At 27.4% G+C, this 23912-nt stretch overlaps 1 protein-coding gene across 2 annotated transcripts in view; it reads right to left on the minus strand.

Moving 5' to 3' along the window:
• Positions 1-23912, minus strand: part of LOC107453213 (ubiquitin fusion-degradation 4-like) — a 158249-nt gene that overhangs the window by 98328 nt on the left and 36009 nt on the right. For both annotated transcript variants that reach the window (XM_071187446.1, XM_071187447.1), the window contains exons 6-16: positions 21296-21513; positions 19663-19838; positions 19133-19256; positions 17467-17638; positions 17061-17202; positions 14946-15116; positions 12486-12711; positions 12235-12410; positions 11806-11973; positions 1292-1444; positions 542-679 (exon numbers count right to left, since the gene is read on the minus strand). In XM_071187446.1, coding sequence (XP_071043547.1) covers positions 542-679; positions 1292-1444; positions 11806-11973; positions 12235-12410; positions 12486-12711; positions 14946-15116; positions 17061-17202; positions 17467-17638; positions 19133-19256; positions 19663-19838; positions 21296-21513 — 1864 coding nt within the window. The remainder of the gene's footprint in view (positions 1-541; positions 680-1291; positions 1445-11805; positions 11974-12234; positions 12411-12485; positions 12712-14945; positions 15117-17060; positions 17203-17466; positions 17639-19132; positions 19257-19662; positions 19839-21295; positions 21514-23912) is intronic.

A 23912-nucleotide genomic window follows, 5' to 3' on the forward strand; every position in this document is an offset into this window, starting at 1 on the left:
GCTATGCCTAGGGCCTACGAAAGGTATAATCCGGCTCTGGATGCACCCCAATGCATACCTGTCTTAACAATACTAAGAACTGTTTTAAAACATTTCATGTAAAATAAATAAGTAATACTGAGAAATAATAAGGTTCTCATCTAACCATATCAATAATGATGAAAATTGGTTCAATTTTTTTCAATGTGTAATAAATATAATAGTGCCAAATATTTCTTGCAGAATAGTTATAATTTATTTAGTTATTAAAAAATACCCCATTTATATAGTTATAAATCTTTAAATAATGCATAATATATATTCAAAAACTTTTCTAGTGATTTTCGTCCTTCACTACTTTATTCCCAATGATGCCATTTGGAATCATTTAAAATTTTATTAAAGAAATTTAAAAAAAAAAAATCTGTTTGTTTTGTTCTTTTGAATGCAAAATGAGTCAGTTTTACAAATTTCAGATTTTTTTATTGAAAAATAAATATTTGGGACTGAAAGGGAGAATAAAGGATAAAAAAATAAAAAAAGGTAATAAATGAATACTTACATTTTTGCCAAGGAGTTTTAATAAAGCTTGAACTACACCGCTACTATATAATTCATATGCAGATACAGCTCTTTCATCATGCAACAATGAAGTCATATCATTAAGAGCAGCCATCAAAATGACTTTCCAATCATTGGCCTAAAAAAGAAGATATAAAAAACTGCAACATTTAATTAAAAAGGCATAAAAATTGAACTTTTAATAAGTAACATATTTAGTTAAAAAATAAATACATAAAGCAGCATAAAATGTGAGCAAATAAAGAAAATAGTAATGGTACTACATAATGTTTACATTATTAAGATGAAAGATTCATAATATATAATTATTTTAAGTTATAAAAATAATGATATTGGTTAAGTATAACTTTATTTCTAGATTTATCATTTTTGAAAAAATCTGGTTCACTCAAATAAATTTTACCGTTAGTAAAATTAAACAAAACTGCTTTTTGATATACAAAGACTAACTGAATGATGAAAACAAGGTAGTAAAGTATAACTTTAATAGTACAATGAAATATTTTCGACAGAACTTGTTAAAAAAACAAACAATTATAGTTCTAGAATTATCAAAAAAGAACAAGCTTAATTATATATCTACATCTTTTATTTGAATGTCATTATTTAAAAAGAAAAATGTATTACATATTTCAATTTATAGAGTTAATATGTTAAGATTATTTCTCCATTATTAATGTCTGTTCATTTCAAAATTAATTCTAAAAACTCAAGAATAAAAAGAACTTACAGCAAGCATATTAGAATTAGAGTTGGACATTTGTTTAGTACATGCCCTTTCAATTTGGCCAACAATATTACATAATTTTGCTACCATTCCTCTTGGATGAGCTTGGGCAGATTTAAAATAAACGTCATAGAGCTCCCTAGCTTGGTTTTTTACCTAAAATTAATGAAAACAGATTTTCATAAATAATTAGAATAGTAAATCATAACTCTTCTCCACTAAATATTTATCCTAAAAAGTAAATACAAAGATTTTATATGAAATAGACATTTCAAAAACAGTAATTACATATATACAGGGGTGATTGTGAGCCCAAGTCAAAATTCCGGAAAATTTCTTGAGTTACACATACCTATGATGACCTGGAGAAGTAATTAAAGTTTACAAATATGTCTTGCTTTCTTAAGTTTATGATTATAATAACTATTTACTGACAAAAAAATATTAATCATGAATATAAGCTTATAAAGTATCTGGCTCTCCCTTACAAACAAATAAACTGCGTCTTTAAGTTCCATCTTTGAAAATTTTATTTCTGGAAATTCTGTGATCAATAATTTCTTGAAAAGTCTAGACCTTCGATCTCCGGAAACTTCTGGATCACTGTTAGCGAAAAATCCAAAAATCCGGATTTTTTCCGGAGCACAATCAGCCCTGTATGTAGTAGAATTTCATTACTAAGAGCTCTCAGCACATAGAATTATTAATACTCATAAATATCTTTGTGACATATCATATTCTTTGTTTAACAGTATTTAGATATATTTCATCCATATATATCTACATATCATAAAGCTGTACAGTAGGTAATTAATAAAAGTAAACAGTAAACAATGTAAATATTTTTATCAATGAAAAATTATTATAATTATTATCAGAAATAAATTATCAAACAAAAAATATTTTACTTCAATTTCTGAAACAGGGTGGCCACTCTCCAGACCAAAAAAAATTCCCTGAGTTTTCCAGACTTTCCAGAGTAAATTTCTAAAAATCCAGATACCACAACGCAACATTAATGAGACTTCATAAATTTATTAGTTATACAACAATATACAGTAAATAAAAAAAAATTATATATACAGCTGTGTTGCATTTAAAATGTGTCGTATGAATTTCTTTTACAAATGTGGATACACATTTACAAGATCTGATGACACATTAAAATGAGGAAAAAAGTGTAAATGTTCTCTAAAGCAGGTGTAAAAAGTTAGGCATTTCTAGCAACAAAAAATATATATTAATACACATATTTCTGCTAAAAATACAGATTATTGAAATAGCAACCATAAAATTTACATATAAAAAAATAAGTGCTGTATACTCAACCATAAAAATAAACTTAAAAATTAATAATAGTTTATAAAAATAAAAATCTACATTTCAAGGAATTTTAGAAACTTTATTTTGTATAAAATAAAAAGTTGTTATATAAATAGCTTATTACACAAATTGATCAAATCCATCTAACTAAAAATTTAGAATTGAGATCGAAATTACTTGTGAAATAAATTATCAATAAATTAAAAGCCAAAAATATTTAGTCATATAATGTTGTTCACTTATATTATCTGGGAAACTTATTTTAAATATAAATATAAAAAATATACTTATATATATATTAATATATTCTTTGACACTTAAGTTTGAGATGTTTTAAAAAGTGGAGTTAAATAATAATAATACACAGTATAAATAGCTCAACAAGTGAATAATTAAAAGCTTTTAAAAATTAATTTCTTATAGCTTTTAATTGTTCATCAATTAAAGAAGCTTCTAAATAAAAATCAGCCGTTAATTTTTGTTTTTTAGCATGCAATTCATTTTTTAATTTTTCATTTTGCCTCTTCTCTAACATAACTTTCTTTTTTTCTTCTGTTCCTCCTTCCTTTTTTCTAATACTTCGATATAACGTGTGTGAGACTGTTTTCCGTAGTTTATCATGGATTTCGTCACAGTTATATTGTCAACACCACCATCATGAATTTGCTTTAGAGCAACTAAACTATCTTCATGTTGATTTTCTATTAAACAATCTGAATTAATAGAAAAGCCCCTTTCTATAAAAGCACTTTCGTGTGACAATATGAGGAAAAACTTAACAAAGGAACGTACATTTTCTGGTGCATTGCAAACTTCAAATAGAGAGAAGAAAACATTATCCAGTCGTTTTTCCCTCTTCTCAAATTGCTCCATTTCTTTCTTAACTATAGGATTCCGAATGAACGTTTTGTAACTATCTTTCACACTGTCAGCCTTGATACCTGATATCCACTTGCTAGATACCAACATTGAAAGGCAAGATGAAAGCCGTTTTTCAGCAATTGCTGTATTTAAAATTACACCAGGATCAAGACAAGATAGCCCCCTTGTTAACTGAAATTTTAAAGGTGATCTTTCTAAAATCTTTTCACAGAATTTTTTATAAGCAATTGCACATTCTTTCTTAAATGAAAATTCTTCAGAAGGTGAAGAATCTTTTATTTTCCTTATTTCATCCTTAACTGAAAACTGCAACCAGTGACAAATCTATTTTTCCTAATTTTGAAGAGTTCTCCACTAAAATATCGGGTTTTACAAATTTATCAAGAAGAGATCTAAAAATTGATGTTAAATTAGAGAAAAGTAAAGGAGCTAATGGAGCATCACTCTGAAATTCTGTGAGAAATGGTTCAATAAAAGCAGCTAATGACTGGAAAAATGCCAATTTTGCAGCAAAGAAACTGTCTTTGATACACTCCGAGAGTACACTGAAATTTTTTGAGACAACATAGATTTTTTTCTCCTTTGCTGCTTTTACAAATTTGAAAATATGAGGCAACATTTCTAATGCCCTCTCAGCAACTTCTACATTTTGAACCCATTGGATTGCACAAAATTTCTTTGGAAATTTTTCACATCCAGTGAAATATATAAAATCAGCTCTATGTGATGCTACATCTTTAAAAATGTAGTATAGCGACTGTAAAAAGTCCACTACATTCCACCCTGTAGACTTTATTGCATGTTTAAATCCACAATGGACTGTATGCAGTCCACAGCTACCTATATCTAACAGCACAGGATCTTGCGGCATTTACTCAAGTTCTTTTTTAAGATCATTAAGAAATTTATGGTTGACATTAGGTCCATCCATAGATATTTGAATTATTTAATTTTTATTGATGGAAAATTGGGCAAGGGCTTCTTTGAAATAATCCAACAAATCCTTTGCTGTCGAATGACCAAGAAATACTGATGTCAAATATCGTGTCTGGACTTTATTTGTATCTTTATTCCAAAGTCGAACACTTACATCCATTTGTTGTTTCTGAGCGATTTTATTTAGACTTTCATCAAAGCCCATAACTAAATAATCACAGCTAGCTATGGTTTTTTTGCAATTGCTCCCTATAATATGGAGCAATACCATGAACACAGGTGTATGTTATTTTGGTTCTTTGTAGAGATATTTTTTTCACTATCTCACTATCAGTAAACATTTTTTTCATTTAAAGTACTGCCCGACCCGCAGAACGAAAAGAAGAGTGTTCCATCACTGCATACAAACACCACAAGATATCTGCTTCTGATACACTTTCTGATCTCAGAAAAGAAACTAATGTTGCATCCTTTTTAGTTAGCTCATTTAGAGAATTTAATACAAGGTTTTTGGTAGTAGAATCTTGTTCACCAAATGCACTCCTTAAGTCATCAAACATATTTCTGCTAATAATGGCTTTTTTGTGTTTCCTGGATTTCTGATGACTAGTTAGTGCTTGTTTTCCCATATTGCTCAGGGAAGATACAGAATTACATAATTTACACACTGCAGAAAATTTGACAGCCAGGCACTCACGTAACCATGGGGCATAATGAGGAATTTCCATCCATTCTGTCTTAAATGATGTTTTAAAACCAGGCGCCATCGTTTCAAGCCACCTAAAAATAAAATCTTAATAAACACTTTGTTTTCATTTGTATTTTGAAAATAAATTTAACTACCGAAAAAAGGTTACAGAAAAACAGACTACAAATCTGCTAAAAACAATAGAATTTAGCTAATCACATTCCAAATTAGAATTTAGTTAGTCACATTCTAACTAAAAATCTTGTCATAAATGTATTAAAACTTCTAATAAGCTTTTTCTATCAATAAAGGGGCTAGTAACCTACCAAAAAATCAGCATTGTTAAATATTCCCGCTCATCTTTTGAGAAAAGGTCTAGATACTTAATGCACTCCACTAGCTAACTATTATCATAGCAGATGATAACTGCACTAAGAAAAATAAATGAATGTTTTCATTTTAATCTCAAAAAATGAATAAGTGAAAAAAGGTGTTGTTCTGAGGAAAATAAAAAACAATCTAAAATTTTTTTTGTCAATTAAAAACATTAACCATGATAAATGACCACCTTGGTTACAAAGCATCTACCTTAATTTCTGGCCTATTTGCCCTTTGTGTAACTCTAGTGTGCCGTAAATAAATCCATCCATCATTCATTTTCTCCATCAAATATCCGCATTTATTTACTTCTTTATTTAAAAACATCCAAAAAAAATTAGCTATCGAACTCTCGTTAGAACAACAAATTAGCATTTCAAAATTAGAATTTTCAATAAAAAATAATACAAATCGCGTAATAAAAGTTACTGGAAAGTAACAAAGCAAAAACAAAATTTCACTACCGTAAACCGGGGCGAGTTTACCCATCCAGGGGCGAGTCTACCCATTTTAGTTTTATTTAATTTTCACTATTTTAAATTGCAAATAAAAAAATTTTTACCAATGGAGGACTTAGTTCAGACTCTAAGGAAGATGGCGCTGTAGTAGTTTGATCCGTTTTTATTTATTTGGTGTCTTTTTAACCGACCTGTTCAAACGTCTTTTGAGAGATTTGTATTGAAAATCAGCAAACTTTTAGTTGGTGCTCCGTAAGTATATTATTATTATTACTATTTTCACTTTGGTTAAGTGATAAACTTATCTAAGACTAAGATTACATTAATTTTATATAAAAAAAAACAAAAAGAATGTAAGTTTTGCTGTTGTAAACAAAAAGCCAGAATTCGCGGGGCGAGTCTACCCATTCGTATTTAGTTTTAATAAAGCATAATAATATAATTTAGAACTTTGTTTATATTAAAATTAAGTCATTTTAAATGAATTTGAGTATATTATTTTAATTCTGCATTGATAAATTTATCATTAATAAGAAAATTTATAGGTTAAATATAAATGTAAATATAAAATATGTTTATTTTACCTATTTTTTCAATTTTTATATTACAAAATTAACTTTTTTTATTTAATGCAAGTTAAATAAATTATTATTTATAAATTATTATTACCTCCCAAAAGAATGGGAAAAGGATTTTTCATGATTCCCAATGTTTGAATTTCGATTTTGTTAATAATCTTTAATTATTATTATTTATTAATTATTTAATTGTAAATTTATATTAATTTTAATTTATTTTTATCAACAATAATCAGAAAAAAATGTTATTTTATAATGTTAATGATTATAAAAACAAAACTGTGATCAAAATGTGATAATCGATCAAATACTCAATTTGTGTTATTTTATGAATAAAAAAATGGAATATATAATAAAGTTATGAATTTTACTTCATAAATATCCTATATAGTAACTAAAATAACAATTTAATAGTAAAATTTGATTATTTACAATGTTAACATTCATTTTAGTAGAATGGGTAGACTCGCCCCATACGAGAGATTTGTCAGCAGTTCTATAAAAATATACAGTAACAGCGTAACTGTTAATATTTTCTAAAATCGATTTCACAGCTTTAAAGAGGGATAAATAGCGATTCCGAAACACCTATTAAAGGGCTTTTTTCTTTAATATTTACAAAAGTTTGACCACTTGAAAGTTGACAAACTGAAAAAATGGGTAGACTCGCCCCGGTTTACGGTATCAATTTATTTATCATTCAAATCATACCTAAATTCCAAAAAAAATTCGAAATTTCACGATAAAATTTTTTTTTTAATGAATATTCAACAATCAATTTTAATAAAAAAATTTTAATATAAGGAAAAAAAAATTAGCCTAATTTTTTCTACTCTTAATTGTGTACATCGATAACTTTGTCTTATTTTACCATTCAAACTTCTATGTAAAATTAGATAATAAAAAGTTGCTGAAAAATAATTTAAAAAAATGTCCCTAGATAACAATTTTTAAATTGAAATTGGAATTCTGGGGGGAAAATAATAAATATCAAATAATGTAAAGTTACTGGAAAATAGAAAAACAAAATCTCTCAATCGATGTACTTGTCTCTCAAATTATACTTAATTTCCGATATTAATTCATAATTTTACGATAAAATTTTTGTTTCAAATGAAATCATAAACAAATAATTAGATTAAATTATTAATCAAAGAAAAAATCCATTACTTTTTTTTTCTACTTTAAATTGTGTACATCAATGATTTTTTTATTTATTATTTTTTTTATTTCAAAATTCAATTTCTTGCCGTAAAAGTACAAAGCTACTGAAAAATAATAAAAGTTTTCTATAAGGAAATTTTTTTGTTTTAAAATCGGGATGCTCAATGAAAAATAATAAAATTTACACAAAAAAGCTAAAAATTAATAAAGCAAAAAATATTCGAAATTCTACAATAGACGTTTGCTTAAAACGAAAAATAGTTTAATTAATTTAATAATAAAAGAACATCAGTTTTTTATTCGAGATTTTTAAATCAGAATATTATTTTAATTCGAATTCTCGATATAATTTGTAATGGTCAAATATGGATTCGAAATTTTACATAAATTAAAGCATAATTATAGCTTATTTACATAAATTATACATAAATTAAAGCACTTTTAAATATTTTTATTTCAATTCTCAAAAAAATTGCTATCCTATAAAATTAATAGAATACAAAAATCAAAACTTACCAATATCATTCCAGAACGAACTTCCTTTGAACACTGCTCCGATTTTCTTACTGATTCTTGTTCTTCAGTTCCAACATCCACAAAGAGGCACAAGGACACGAAGCGTTCAGTGGAGGATAATCACGTGATGCTTGATCGCGATGCAGCAGACGCGTTTCGCTCCGAAAAACTAAACATAACGGAATGGGAAGAAAAGAGCAGCAATGCGCAACAAAATTATTTTCCAGAATCAACGTGAAATTCCCTGAGAATTCCCGGTTTTCTAATGGTATTTCAAAATTCCCTGAGAATTCCCGGTTTCCAGAGTGAGTGGCCACCCTGTGAAAGAAAAACTGACTCATATAACTAAAAAATAATCTGCCCCTCAAATTATTCGACACTTTTATTAGCATGAACAACAAAATTTTATTATTAAACATAATTAATTTAACCTTAATTATATAGAATCGCTCACTTCTGTTTGAAACAGCTGTATAACAATTGTTTATTATATGTCATGTTCCTACTTCATGAAAGATTTGAAAATCTTAGGCATAGCAGCTTTGAAAAAAATGTGGTAAACTTTGCATGATAATGAAAAACTTCGAAAAAATTTTTCTGCAAATTACAAATCAAACAATAACATATAAATAAAATTTTAAAAGAAATATTCTATTAAATAAAATATAAATTAACTCAAAAATATTCATTTACAAATATTATGTAGTTTTACTTTAAGTTATCTAACTCTTCTGTTAAATGTTTGAAAATGTCATTTTGAAATCTAAATTGGATTCATTTCTTACTAACAGAATCTGAATATTTAATATTCTGTTCATAAAATTGTTATTTAATTATCATATTGTAAAATGCTTTGAAGTGAAATACTTGTTTAACAATAACGCAAAAAAATGCATTGGACGGATCTTATAGGAGCAGCCAACACCCACAGAAGCCACCTTACTACAACTGACACACCCACTCTTGTCGTCACGAAGATAGACTCTAAAAGTGATGGCAACATGGTAGTTCTGGGAGTCTATCTTTTCCCCCTGTTGAAAAAAACGATTTCTATTCTGGCGTGGCTGTGTGCCCTGATGCACTGAGGTGCATTGGGGGTGCACATAGTATGTCTACAAGTGCGCATAGTATGTCTAAAAATGTGTATAGTATGTCTCCAAGTGTTACGATTCATACATTTTTCTTGAACAATCCATGCTCAATCTTCATGCATTGTAGTTAATTTTTTGTACATTTATTATACATCCTGGAACATATAAAACAAAAGATGTTTTGCGAATTAATCATCTATCAAGTTGACTTAATTTATTTTTTTTAAATGGTTTGTGAATAAACATGAGGTGAGTTTATCTATTCTTTGTATTTTTTCATTTGTCTCATGTTTTATATTTAAATTTTCAATCCATTTACTTCCAGCATTTTTAGAAAATGTTTTTCTATTTCTGTAAAATTCTTTATAATTTAAACAAAATTTTTCACATAAGCAATACTTTGAATTTTATATTTGGCCAGTAATTTTTTTTAAATATTTTATATCCATTTAACAGAATATTTTAAATTTTAGTATTTATTCATTCATGAATAATTTGTTCTTCGCTTAATAGTTTAACTTAAATCACACCCACCATTAATACATATACTTATCCAGAATTTGATATTTTTAATTAAAGGTCTTCACTAATTTCTAAAACTCATTTGTGAATGACCCCTCACAATTTAAAAATAGTTTGATTAATAAATTAGTAATCAATGCAACATAATTTTTACAAAAATTTTTTTCCATCATACAAGATTTGATTTCATCACTAAAAAGAGTAAATAAGTACAAGACTCATAGTTCTTCATAAAAAAAAAAATTCAGAAGACAGTTTATTTAATCAAGTTTTTTTCTTCTTTAGAAGGCTAACACTGGGGTAAAACTTCACAAATAGTTGCTTTAGTTGCTTCAAATACGAAAAATAGTTTTTAAAATAATTGCTAGAAACATAAAATAGTCTCCCTAATATAATTATTTAATCAGTAGTTAACTATTTGATTTTTTTCATACATTCATTTTTCAATTATCATTTTAATACAGTTTCATTGATTGTTATTTGCAGCTCAACCAATCCCATATATATATATATATATACTTAACATCAAATAGATTGTTTCTTGCTTTCTTTCAATAATTGCTACAAAGCTGTTCTCATGCACGTAAGTCAAATTTTAATTCTTTAACACCAATATAAATGGATCAGAAATTTTAGAATCTACAGAAAAATGTCAATTCAGAAGTTTAATTCATTTTTAGAAAGTTATGAATGAAAGGGCAGGTTGAAGAAGTGAGGACAATGTAACAAAATAGTAGAGATCAATTTCAATTACACAGAATAAAAGTATATGTGAGTCCTACAATGACTAGTGAATTATGTCATTTAAATAAATTTTTAAATAAATTATATTAGGAACTAAAAGAAATAACTAGGATTTAATAAAAGTAATAAATAGTCATCTTGTTAAATGGATCAGATATAACACATATCCTAAATTAAATATAACAGTTAAGTGAATAAACGGTCAGTTGAAATTAAGTAAAATGAAATTACAACAACCAAAATACAGTAAAACTGGAGATAAAAATATTTAATATGTTTTACTTGATGACTAAAGTTTTACAAGTGATCATTAGGATAAACAAGTTCTAAATACCATTATCACTAAATACATAATTTATTATTTCCAAAAACAATTCTAAAAATTTTGCTTCCTCATTAAAAATAATGGGCAAAGAACACTCATATGAACTAAAAACATAGTGTTTACATGAAAGGAAAAAGAAATCTAAGACAAACTCAACTATACTTTCCTATAACATTAAATTAAATTTTATAACTGTCATATTAATATGTATTTGTTAAAAACTAACAGATTTGAAGATTTTTTTTCCTGCAATGGTCCACTGCAGTAGTTCACTTTAGTGGCATGAAACATTCCATGGTCGTTGCATTGGTCAAATGGAGTGAGAAAAAAAACTTGTACATGAGGATAAATATAGATAATAGACATAGCAAAAAGTCTTCAAATTTTAACCATAATGAAACAAGGGAAATAAAATTCTGAATTAATTTTTCAGAAGTTAATCAGTAAAAAAAGTCGGCTATTTTTTAAATCGCAAGCAAAATAGTTGTTTTGCCTAAATTTTGGAGAAATTAGTTGCCCTTTCTCCAAAATAGTCGTTTTAGTCGCCTTTTTAGTAGCCAATAGCAGTCCTGTCTTTAAAATATCAGTCATAAAAAATATACTGAAACAACAAATTGGTTAGAATCAATGAGATACTTCAAATACTATTGTACAATTGTATAATGTGAATGGTCTTCCAGTTCAACATTTCAAATTTTTGCAATTTTAGATTGTTACAAGTCTTATGATGGAAATCAGATGAAAAAAAGAGAAATTCCACAAATTCACAGAATAATGGTACATCTGAGATATGTTGAATTAATTATGTTATTTTTTAAATTTACATTTACCTCGAAAAAAAATAATAAGAGCAAAGAATCATATCTCAACTACATTTAAAAGCTGACACATCAACTTAATGTTAAAGATTACCTTTTGCTTAAGGGCTTCAAGTTTGGATTTCAGGCGCTTCCCTTTCTTTCCAGCCCATCCAGCAGCAAATTCTGGTCCTAAGGATGTTTCAGCAGTAAAAGAATGCTTAGTACCACGATTTGACTCGAAAATGAAGCCTGGTAAATCTTCCTTCAGCACAGTAGCTTGCTGATTAAAAAATTTGCAAAATACTTTTAATACAAAAACTAATATTTCAACCTAAATATGACATTTAATGTATTAGGTAATCAATACAAAAAGTTTTAAACTTGGGACATAATATTTTAATAATTAATAATTAAAATAAAAATGTCTAAACTGAATTTGCTGAATAATAAATAATCTGAAAACTCAGAGTTCTATAGCAATAAAGAATGCAAGACATACTATAAAATAATTTAACAAAATGACTTTATTTTAGACAAATACCTGCTGGCCATCAGAATTGTGTATGCTTATTTCTCCATCACGTTTGCAAAACAAAGACCAATTTCCAACAACTAAGCGAGCAGCACCAGGAGCAGAAAGAATAGGCTGACTTGGAGATCCCGTTTTAATCTGACTTCTAGCACGTTGCAACTTTTCTAGAAACTCACCTCGATTTTCTAAATAGACAAAAGTTAGTGACTAAACTTGTACCACAAAAATGAATGAATTATAAAAACAGTAAATTCCTTTACCTGAACTATCAGATCCAGTTTCAGGACTACCACTAGAATACATTGTGGCTAATTTACCATCAAGTATGAAACGAAACCATCCATTACTGCCATTTGATAGTTCTAATGCAGCAGCATCACTCCACAAGTACAAACAGTCCCGACCACGTACTATACTCCAATCTCGCCAATGGTATGGCTTACCAGGAAGAATTTCTTTAGTATCTTCCATTAAAAAATCTTCATCCTAGAGTAAGTACATTAAATCTTAAATTGAAATAGAAAAAATTATGTATCATAACTTTGATGAGCAGAAATAACTGTATAAATTAAATAACTAATTTTATTCCTATTACCACCCATCAAAAATAAATCCTTAGAACATTTTCAGTAAAATCTGAAAAGGACTATAAAGTCAAATTACTCTTGATTAAATGAGAATATTTAAGGGAGCATGTTGTCAGGGTAAAGAATAATAAAGTAAAGGAATACAGTAATAGTAGCATTTATTATTCTAGTATTTTACAAGTTGAACATTTTTTACTACTTTATTACAACCAACTGAAAAACATAATCAAAATTAAAAGAGAACTTTAGACTTATATTATTAAATATAAAATTAATAAAGACTTATTTCCATTTTAAATAAAACTTCACTTAGTACAGATAAATCACTTAGCAATGATAAATCTTCTCTGATTCTAACTCCAATTATTCAATCAATATTGGATCCCTTTTTATTTAAGATTATACTTCAAAAACTCTGGTGTCACATAAAATAAAATTTTATGAACATGCTTTTTTTATAACTTTCATGATTTTGCAACAGTTATCCACAACTGTTCAAATTTTGTTGATTTCTATTTCTATCAAGTGTCCAGCATGTTGATTATAAAAATGGCACAAAATATAAACATTGATAAAAGCTTTTTTTCAATGGAACAGTCCGTGATCTAATCTCTCAGGCCTTGTAGTGGGTCAAAAATATCAGGACATGTTTTTGGAACAGCAACATATATCATACTATCTTAAAAAAGAGCAAACAAACAAAAAATATATAATTTGCTCTACCTAAGTATAATAACAGCTAATTTTAGCACAAATGAATAATAAAATACTATTCTTTTCAAAATTAATTTGTTTAGAACAGACAATTTTGAAAGTTTTCAGTGCAATTGCATTAATGGAGCACTGAACAACTCCTAGTAATTTAAGATCAATACATAGAAAAAATTTTATAGTATTGTTACATAAACAAAAATAGCCAGTGTCAATTAGTTAATATCTGCTCATATCAATAATTCAGTTAAATTTTAATCAAAATTTTAACTGAATTCAAGACTTCCTTAGTCACATAATTTCAAAGTACGGTTTCAATATTTTTGAAACAAAAATAAAAAGAATATGCAACTAAACATTTTTGAATGAAAGTTGTTTGATGGAATATCCTTAAATTTACCATTTAAAAATTCTATGATATGATTACTGTATATTGTTGGTTGGGATTGATCATTTTTAAAATCAGAGGAAAGAAAGACTGTGAAACTAACTCCAACATAAAGGATTTGTTGCCACATTTGTTGAAAATGATAAATAGGCATATGATTCCTGAATTCATTACCATAAAAATTTTATAATGTAAAATTGTAAATTAAGTTCCTTTTTTTGTAAAATGACTGAACTTCCAAACAGTTTGAAATAATGAATGCTGCCAGAAAAGTAATATGCCTGAACAATTGTATAAAATTAGGGGTAATCTCAAAGTTTCCTTTTTGAATTTTGTAATTTTTACTAGCACTATTTATTAAAATATGTGGGATCAAAAATCAAAATATTTTCATTCCTCAAATTGTTTAGTTTAAAATTCGCATTTGTATTTGTAGAAATCTAGATGTTCTGAACACACAAAAATCAGGAATATATGAGCAAAGAGCAAAAAATCAGGAGAAATAAAAACAATATATTTAAGGGGGAAATCGGGAATATCATAACCACTACTAACTCAGAATTTTTTAACATTTGTAGACTTATTTTAACACACTATTGTTTAATTTGCAAAAAACTGCAAAAATCGAAAAATTTTTAATTTCATTTCATTTAGGTGCGAAAATCTCATAAGAATATTTTTAATTTAATAGTTCAATATTGTTTAAAATGTTTTTTTTTTTAATGTTGTCCTCTTAAATTTTAGTCAACTCTTTTCAAAAAGATAGCATCTATAGTTCAAAATTAAAGCTTTGCTTTGAGTGTAAGGCACTTAAACTGTGCTTTTTTTTAATACAAATATATTTTCTCCCTAAAAAAAGCATGAAAAAATCCTTACTATATCAAATTTAAACAGACCATATATGATTTATTTCTGCAACTACTTCAGTAGTTACTTGTACTCATTAAACATATTAAAATAAACTACAATACAATTAAAAAGCTTTGACAAAAGAAATGTATCATAAAAGGAATGATTTAAACTGTGTTACTTACTCCATCATCTTTTATCTTTTTGTTTTCATCATCACTATCATTCAGCCCTGCAAGTGCTAAAACTTTTGTAAACACTCCAAGTCGTGCAAAATGATCTAAATAAATTTCTTTTCCTTTTACCATCAAATCATGAATTATATTTAATGTTTGTAGTAGTACATCTTCCTCTTCCTTTTAAAAAATTATATCATTATAAATTTTACAACAGATGTTAATATATATATACACACACACAAGTTTACCAAACACGTAAATCAAGGACTACGTTATTACACAGTAGATCGGGGACGCCATGAAGAAGTTATACGATTTTAAAAAATTTTTGAACCTAGTATCTAAATACCACCTTGATGAAATATATGACTTAAAATTAAAATTTTAAAAATTAGATTTTTTTTTTCAACATGTTTTCTTCTAATGCAACTGGGATCCCCATACACACTTCTCTTACACACAGCAAAATGAAGACCTGTTTAATTTTACAGTAAAAATTATTATTTTTTGTGGTTTTGTGTTTAATTTTTCCAGGTACAACATTTAAACATACAATTTCATAAATATATTAATATAAACCTACAGTTTTGTTATATATTATCAATAACCTACTAAAAATCCACAGGGTTTTATTAATCGAGCTTTCAGGTTTTAACTGGGCCTTTTTCACTATGGATTTTCATGCGGTTTTTAAAAGCTTGATGTTTTATTACAATATTTTTTTCAAAAATGTCAAACTATACACTTAAAGAATCATTTTTTTTTTTAGATTCTCAATTAGCAACCATTTAAATGCTCATCGTGTGGCTTTATCCATCATATTGACTGTTATAGCTAGGGATTTTCACAAGACTTTTAAGATCGCATGAATGCTTATTAAGAAATATGGATTTTAAAACAATTTGTAGGATAAGGATAAAATAGCTTACCTTCTTGTATTTATTTATAAATAGATAAGAAAAAGAACTATAAATATATTTTTGTACTTCACATCAGAGAAGAAAAACTAAAGTTGACATCCAGTATTTCAATATTAAAAATTAAATAAAAAAATAAATAATGGATAGCGCTGTAATTTTTGCAAATGATGGTCACCGCTACATTAGTAAACAAGAATCGTGATGTGTGATTCTTTTAATCTCATGCTTATGAATTGCAATGTTTTTTATTAAAATTGAGTGCATATGAATCGCGATATTTAATTTTTAAATTACATAAATATGAATTGTGATGTGTTACTTGTATATGAAATGTGGTTGGTGTGATGACTCAGGAGCGTGTGTGTAACTCGCAAATGGAGATTCATTTGCAACATGTAATCTGCAAATCAAGTCAAAATAAATAGTATAAAAAAGATTTGAAAATCATGTAAAATAATGAGTTGAAAATCACTTAAATACTTATCATAAATTGCAATGGTGACTCTTACTAATTTTACCCACTGGTAGTATGATCAACTCAGCATTAAGCATGAAATCTGTTCTTTAAAACCCCTTCTCTATTTTTCTTAAGCTTTTTGAAATGTTTGCAATCAGATCAGCAATCAGTTTTAATTATATAGAGTTTTCCAATGTGTCTATTTTTCAGCATTGCCAAAATATGTGTTAAATTTTTTTTACTAAATCCGAGTTTTAAAACTGTTTTGAAGGGATTGTTACTTTAACAACAGTAATTTTTAACAACAGTATTTTTTCTGAGAGCTTCAAAAAAATTTTTTTTATGAAAAACAGAATTTTACAAAGAGTATTTAATATTGAACTAACCATTTGATGAATAATTCTTCATCAGATTGGAGTTTATTTACTATCTTGTTGAATCAGAAATCACAATAACCAAGTTTCATTGCATTATTTATAATAACAATTGCAAAATAAAATTATTATTTTATGCAAAAAAAGCAATAAATGTATTTTGTAAAAGTTAGTTAATTTAGCAAAATATTTCATTTCAGTTAGCTTTTATTTATAATATAAAACTCCTTATAATTAACATTTATACAATAAACCAAGATGCAAAAAGTTAATTCTAATCAATATATAAACATAAAAATTTTCGCTTTTTACAAATAGAAAATTTCTTAAGAACTAAAAAAAATACAAAGCAAAAAAATACAATACTCACTTCGCTATCAAGTACACTTGATATAACCTCAGTTAATAGTGTAGCAAAATTCTTAGTTCCAACATCACTATTTGAAAATTCCATTAACAAGGAAGCATTAGCATAATGAATCATTTTACGTATAAGATTTAAACTTGCTTTCCTAAGTTTGGAAAAGAAAAAGTGAACAGTAAGTCAAAAATTTATTAATTAACAGTTCTGTGAATATAAACTGCTTTAGTATAGACATAGTAGCTTTTATCATGGTGCAATACAAAATGGTACTAGAAAGCAACTAACAAAGTTTTTGCTTAGATCAAGTACATTAACAAAAAGTTAACTTGACCAAACTAATTTAAAATAAAAAGGAATTTCTAGCATGTTACATCATACTCTATAAGCTTCAAAAAATTTAAAAGCTTCTCACCTAACCGACCGCACCATAGAACGCTGATACAATTTACAAAAAACTGGTAAAAGTTGCTGAAGATAAAGTGGAGCCATTTCAGGATCCCCTTTAGGTTCAGTATCATGCTCATGCTCTAATGGTTTCCTTTCCCCTAATTTTGTATGTTCAGACACAGGACACATCCATTCACCTTAAGATTATATTTAAAAAAATCAAATATAAATATATACATGTGTAAATATATAATTGTAAATATATACTTGTAAATATATAATTGCAAAAATATAATTGTAAAAATATAGTACATTCATTTACAGAGAGATTTGCATCCAGAATTAAAGGAACTTCAGCAAACTTGGGAAACCCTGTTTTTAAGGACACGACCTCAACAAAAATGAACATTGAACATGCATGATACAAAAATATAAATAATAATGATATACATTTATTATAAAACAATAAGTAATTTAATATTTTGATCATGTTTGATCAATAAAAGAATAACATTTTATGGAAATAAAATATCCAAAATCATGAAAATAAATATTTAAAAAAGCTTATGAGAAATATAAGAACAGCTGAAAATGAAAATAAGATGGTAAAAATTCATTGGCCAGTACAAATTAATCGAAACATAATGTTCAATGCCTTTCAAAAACTATTCAATTGAACTTTGCAGACTACACAGAGGCTGGTGAAGACTGAACTATTTTTCACTTAAATGGGAGAATTCAGCTTTTTTTTATTAAAATTTTCTTTGAAATCTTGCCACACTTTGACAGAAAGTTATGCCATTTTGTTTCAAAAAAGAGACTACTAAAACTTTATTATGAAGTCTGTATAAATGTATTTCATTAAGCAAAATTTAGAGCAGCTAGAGAATATTCAAATTCTAACTTTATCATAAAAAAATACTTAATTTCACACGTTTTTTTTTTCTTCACAAATGCAGTAATTTAATTTTTTACTAATCAACTAAAATCCATAAAAAATTTTAGATATTTAATTATTTATACAAAAGAAAAAGTAACTGAGTTCAAAAAAATTCTGCTAACATGTCAAAATGTTGATAACTTTGATTAAACATTGTATTTCAAAAGAATTTTTTCAAGAATTCATTTCTATCATGTTGAAATATCAGGTAAAATCATGTTAAAATTTTGCAAAACTTTAATCCTTTATTAAACCAAGTATTTTAGGAAACTACTTCAGGAATAGTGCCCCTATTAAGGAAAATTTTTAAATACTGTATAAATCATGAAATGTACAGTGAGCAGAAAAATAAATGGACTACTTAAATAACTTTTCATCTAATGATCAGGTCTAAAAAGTAATAAATATTAAAATTTTGTATGGAATTATCTTTGAATAAACCAATTTTATAATTGTGTACAAAAAAGTAAAATTGATAGTGAGGGGTCCAAATTTAGGACGGCTCTCTTAACCAAACTATTAGGATCCTATATGGCTATAAATAGGTTAAAAAAATAACTTACACTGTTTACTGTTTGAGTGGGTAACATTTACATTTTAAGAATGTTATGAAATAGACCAGAAAATAAAATAAATTTAATAAGCTTTGTTATGAAAATGAAAAATAATTTTTTTTAACTATTATTTGAATGATAGTTATTAATACTCAGATTTGCATACATAAAAAAAAAATAATTAATAAGTTTTATACCAGGAGACTGTAGAATTGCAGCCACTTCTCTATGACCTTCATCATTTCTCTCCCTTGCTTTATCTAAAGGTGTTTTACCATCTTCATCTCTCAAGTCAGGATTCGCTCCATGCCTCAATAAAACCTAATTAAAAATTAAAATACATAAACAATTCAACAAATGAAAAAACAATTTCTGATTCCTTTTTTTTTAAAATAAAAATAACCGGTTTAATATAGCAAAAACAAGTATAAAAGTAAATAAATATAAATATGCTAGAAATATACTTCTGATAGTAACACTGCAGTATTACATTTAAAATTGCATAAATATTAACAAAAATGCAAAAATCAAATCAGAGCAGCGTGAAAAAAATTTATTTAAACAAAATCAAAAAAATATACAAAATATGCAATTTCTAAATAGTTGATTATAGAAAAGATTTCTTAAAAAAAAGCTTTGAATTATACTTTTTCAAGTAATAAAAAGTTAATGATAAAGTACAAAAAATAATAATTTAATCATAGCAAATTTTATGCATAATACAAACTTTGGCTACTCCAGGACGGCCAAAACAAGCAGCATAGTGTAAAGATGATGATCTTTGACCTTTATTAACATCTGCACCACGTTCACATAAGAACTCTACCATTTCTTGAGTGCCAAAAGCAGATGCCCAATTTAATAAAGTTTGTCCGACATCATCCATGAAGTTTACTTCAATACCTTAACAGATATAAAGATTAAAAAGAAAAATCAGGATTTATCTAGCATAGTAAATGAGTAATAATAATAATGATAGAGTGTGGATGTCCCAAAAACGTGCCAAGTTTCAAAATTCCATTTAATAAAATAAAGGGCAATAAAAATGTACAGTTTGCAGCATTATACTTACTAAAATTTCTCCACCAAGTTTAAAAATTCGTTATGAAGATTTCTAACAGAGGGTGCAGCTGACTATTAACATAATAGAAACTATAAAACTAAGCCTGTCAGGTAATTATAGCTGAAGTTTTTTTTAGGTTCAGCAACAAATTCTGTTTTCTGACAGTATCAAATGTTTGCTGTGCATTGTGGTTCTTTAGAAAACCATGCTTATAAGATAATTCCAGTCAGTAATGTCATCTGTTGACAAAATTAATAAATAATATTTATACTGGGTGACAAATTCTCTGGTTTCCTAAGCAAAATAGAAGAAACTATACATTTTTATCACATTCTATTTTTTTCAGATGATCTTTCAAAGCATTACCAAATTGTATAACATTAAAACTGTATAGCAAATAAATTACAACTAACACAGATTTTTCTGGAAACATTTATTTATAATGTTCAAACAAAATTCAGGAAAAATGAACACTTCAAATCAAAGCAAAATGTAACAGGTAAAAAAGAAATTAAAAATATGTCAACAGTAAATAATAGAATTTGGCTTTTCCCACACTTACAAAAAAAATGGGGGAAATGACTGCATATAGGGAGTTACGACCACAAGAAGATTACAGAAAGTCATCTACTGAAGCAAATTAATACAGCTCAGAAATTGCAGGCATCCATAAGGACTTCCAACATATTAATAATGATGAATACAATACCAATGAAGAATGCATGACAGATCAAATAGGCAAATTAGAATTTTACAATAACAATGGATACCAGACAAATAAGACATTCACAATAACACGTAAATACAATAGTGATAGAAAGAGCAATAAACATGAAAATATGAGTGACCAGTTTACTTAAACCTATCCCGATTTGCAAAAGGTTGATGCCAACACAATCAAACAAAAATAAACTATTATGATAACCTCAAACTGCAAAATAAGCACAAATTCTATGCTAGGACAAAATATGAAAGGCTATAAATTTGTATCCGACAACTCTACTCCCTATCGACAAACTGCGCACTCCCTAAAAAAGGTTTTATAAAAAGTAAGCAAATAATAAAATTTATCAATAATTGCTATCCTTGTTATACAGTTGTTTCGGAGAAATTTCATTGCAGCATGAAAAACAAGTAATGTAATTTAAATTGCTTATTTTAGAAAAATTTAATCAAAATCGACAAAAAAAAATTTTCTTATTATTAAACAATGATTTTCTAATTGAAAACAGTTATAATTCTGAGATATTATATTCAAACTAAAAAATCAATAATAGAATATAACAGAATTACTTACCGCCAGAATCAATCGCATCAATTAAAGCATCAGTATCTTTACTACGAATACAGTCTATTAATTGGCGATGAGTTCTTTCCCCAGCTGTATCAACACGACGAAGACTAGGAACTCTAGCAGGTGGTCCACTTCCTTGAGAAGATTTAGGAAGTGCTTTTCTGCCTTCAAATAACAGAACTAAAAGAAGATCGACAAGACGCATAGTATCCAACACACATCTAAAAAAGGAATAATTACTTTTTGAACTCAATTGTATATTCTTATTTTTATAAAAGATATATTTACTTTGAAAAAAATAAAAATGAATAAAATATTTAAATTAGAATACTAAATAAAGAATAATTTTCCACAATCTATAATGAATGAAGAATAATTAGAAAAAGAAATAACCTGTAGCTCATATATTTTAATAATTTTTTTTTTCCATTTAAGCTTTCCAGATTCAGACGTGCCAACCTAGCAAAATTAACACTCAGGAGTTTCCCTAACAAGAATTCAGGAGATTTCAGGAGGGGTAAAAAAAGGTGCATGGTATGCAACATTTGGCACTTCTAAGGAATTTTAAGTAAAAAATTTATTAAATATAAGAATGCAAGAAATTTTACACACTAATAGAGCAATAATTGTTTAAAAATATTAAATGGAAATAAAATAATTAAACACAGATTTAGCAACACAAAACTATATTAGGTAGATACTCTTTAAATAAATACCATTTCCTTAATAAAACATTATTCAAAAACCCGACACTGTAATAAAAATACACAAAAACTTTTAAAAAATAAACAAATTGAATAAGTATTTTATTTTAAAAAACCAATTCAATACTAATGTCTGTACAATAAAGAACCAATTATCCGGGATGCTCGGGACCATCGCTATCCCGGATGTCTTAATTTCCCGGTTTCCTGGATCGACAAAAAAGTGTCGTTAATCGATGTTTTATCAAACCCAAATTACAAGGAAAAAATGTAAACACATTTTAAAGTAAGAGAAAAAAGAAAAGCACTCCTAAATCTAAAAAGGAAAAAAATTGTAGAAAAATAAAATTTAAAAGAATAAAAAAATTTGCAAGTTTAGACAAGAAAAACAAGTTTAAAAAATAATTACGATTCCTAAATCAACTAATAAACAAAACCAATGATTAAATAACGCAATATATTTCATGGGGGGGGGGGAAAATAAAAGGAAAACCTATTAATCTAAATAAAAACAACACTTGAAAATTATCGAACCGAAACGATAGTTAAAAAACGGCACTAGCATAAATATTAAAACCTAGAACAAGGCAAGATCAACGGACTTTAAAAAAAAAAAAAAAAAAAAATGAAAAAATTTGGTAATACAAATAATTTTATTGAGTGCAAAATTTATCATGAAAAAGAAAAAAAAAACGTAGTGGAATCAGAAAAACGAAACTGCAATCTGCTTCATAAAATAATTGTATGCTTAAATTAATAAACAATTCTCCTTTTTTTTTTTTTTATAAAAACGCGATTTTTAATTAAAGCAGGTGTGATTCCACATCAAGAAAAACTTGCGAATGATACCGCACTTCCAAAGAATCAGAATTTATTCAAAAGAAAAACATTTTATTTTTATTAATCGATGTCAAATAGATAAATATATTTTTCTCTTTCATCTTCTGTTCACTGATATGCATGTGCAATGCATTTTCCCCACCCCCTCGTAAATCAAACTAGCAAACGAAATCATCATGCCACTCCTTTGAGTTTAACGACCTAAAAGAGAATAAAGATCTAAAATCTTCAAGGTCGCGGAAGAAATGACGTTTCTCTGGGTAAACGGGGAAAAAAATTCTTCCCTTCCTCACATTTTCCTCTACTCAACTTCAAGGATTAGTCCAGTTTCCGCTTTTTTTTTTATATCGTTTTAGTTCAAAATGGCGGGAGAACCGAGCAAATTTTTTTTCCGGATTATCTGGATACCAGATAAATGGTTCTCTACTGTATGCATGAAAAAAAGAGTTGCAGACTTAGCTCTCCGCAATTAAGTCTTGCTAAAGTCATTGGTACATGATTTGTTGAAATTGATCCATACTTCCGTTTCGACTTAAGACATCCTTGAAATTTTTTTTTTTTAAATATACGAAGACTAAACGAATAATTGATATCACGTTGCTAGTTTACGAGCTTGTTGCCAACCGTGGAAAAATACGCATTAAAAACTATAAAAACAGCAAGATACAATATCAATTCCAACTATCGAGAGTACGAGTTTCCCCACTCCTGAACGGACGTCACTCGATAACGACATGTGACGTCATTGCATTCAACTCCACACGAAAGAAGAGGAAGATTTCACCCGCCCCCAGTGTAAGGGGGCGGGTGAAATAGGAGTGTTTTTAGAGGTAACGTTGAAGAGGGGGGAAAATAAAGCATGTTCAGCTACGCTTCAGGCAGATGGTAGTTTGATAAGAGGGGATGGAATTCAAGCTGAAAGAAAAACTTACCTTCGCACTCGCGGAAAAATTAGGTAATTTTGAGTTTGGCCGTCGATCGCAGTAAAATTCGGGAGTTTTTCAAATCAATTCCGGAGGGCGGGAGAATAACTCAAAATTCGGGAGACTCCCGCAAAATGCGGGAGAGTTGGCACG

The sequence above is a fragment of the Parasteatoda tepidariorum genome, chromosome X1 (assembly GCF_043381705.1).
Source record: "Parasteatoda tepidariorum isolate YZ-2023 chromosome X1, CAS_Ptep_4.0, whole genome shotgun sequence".
In the NCBI taxonomy this organism is placed as follows: domain Eukaryota; kingdom Metazoa; phylum Arthropoda; class Arachnida; order Araneae; family Theridiidae; genus Parasteatoda; species Parasteatoda tepidariorum.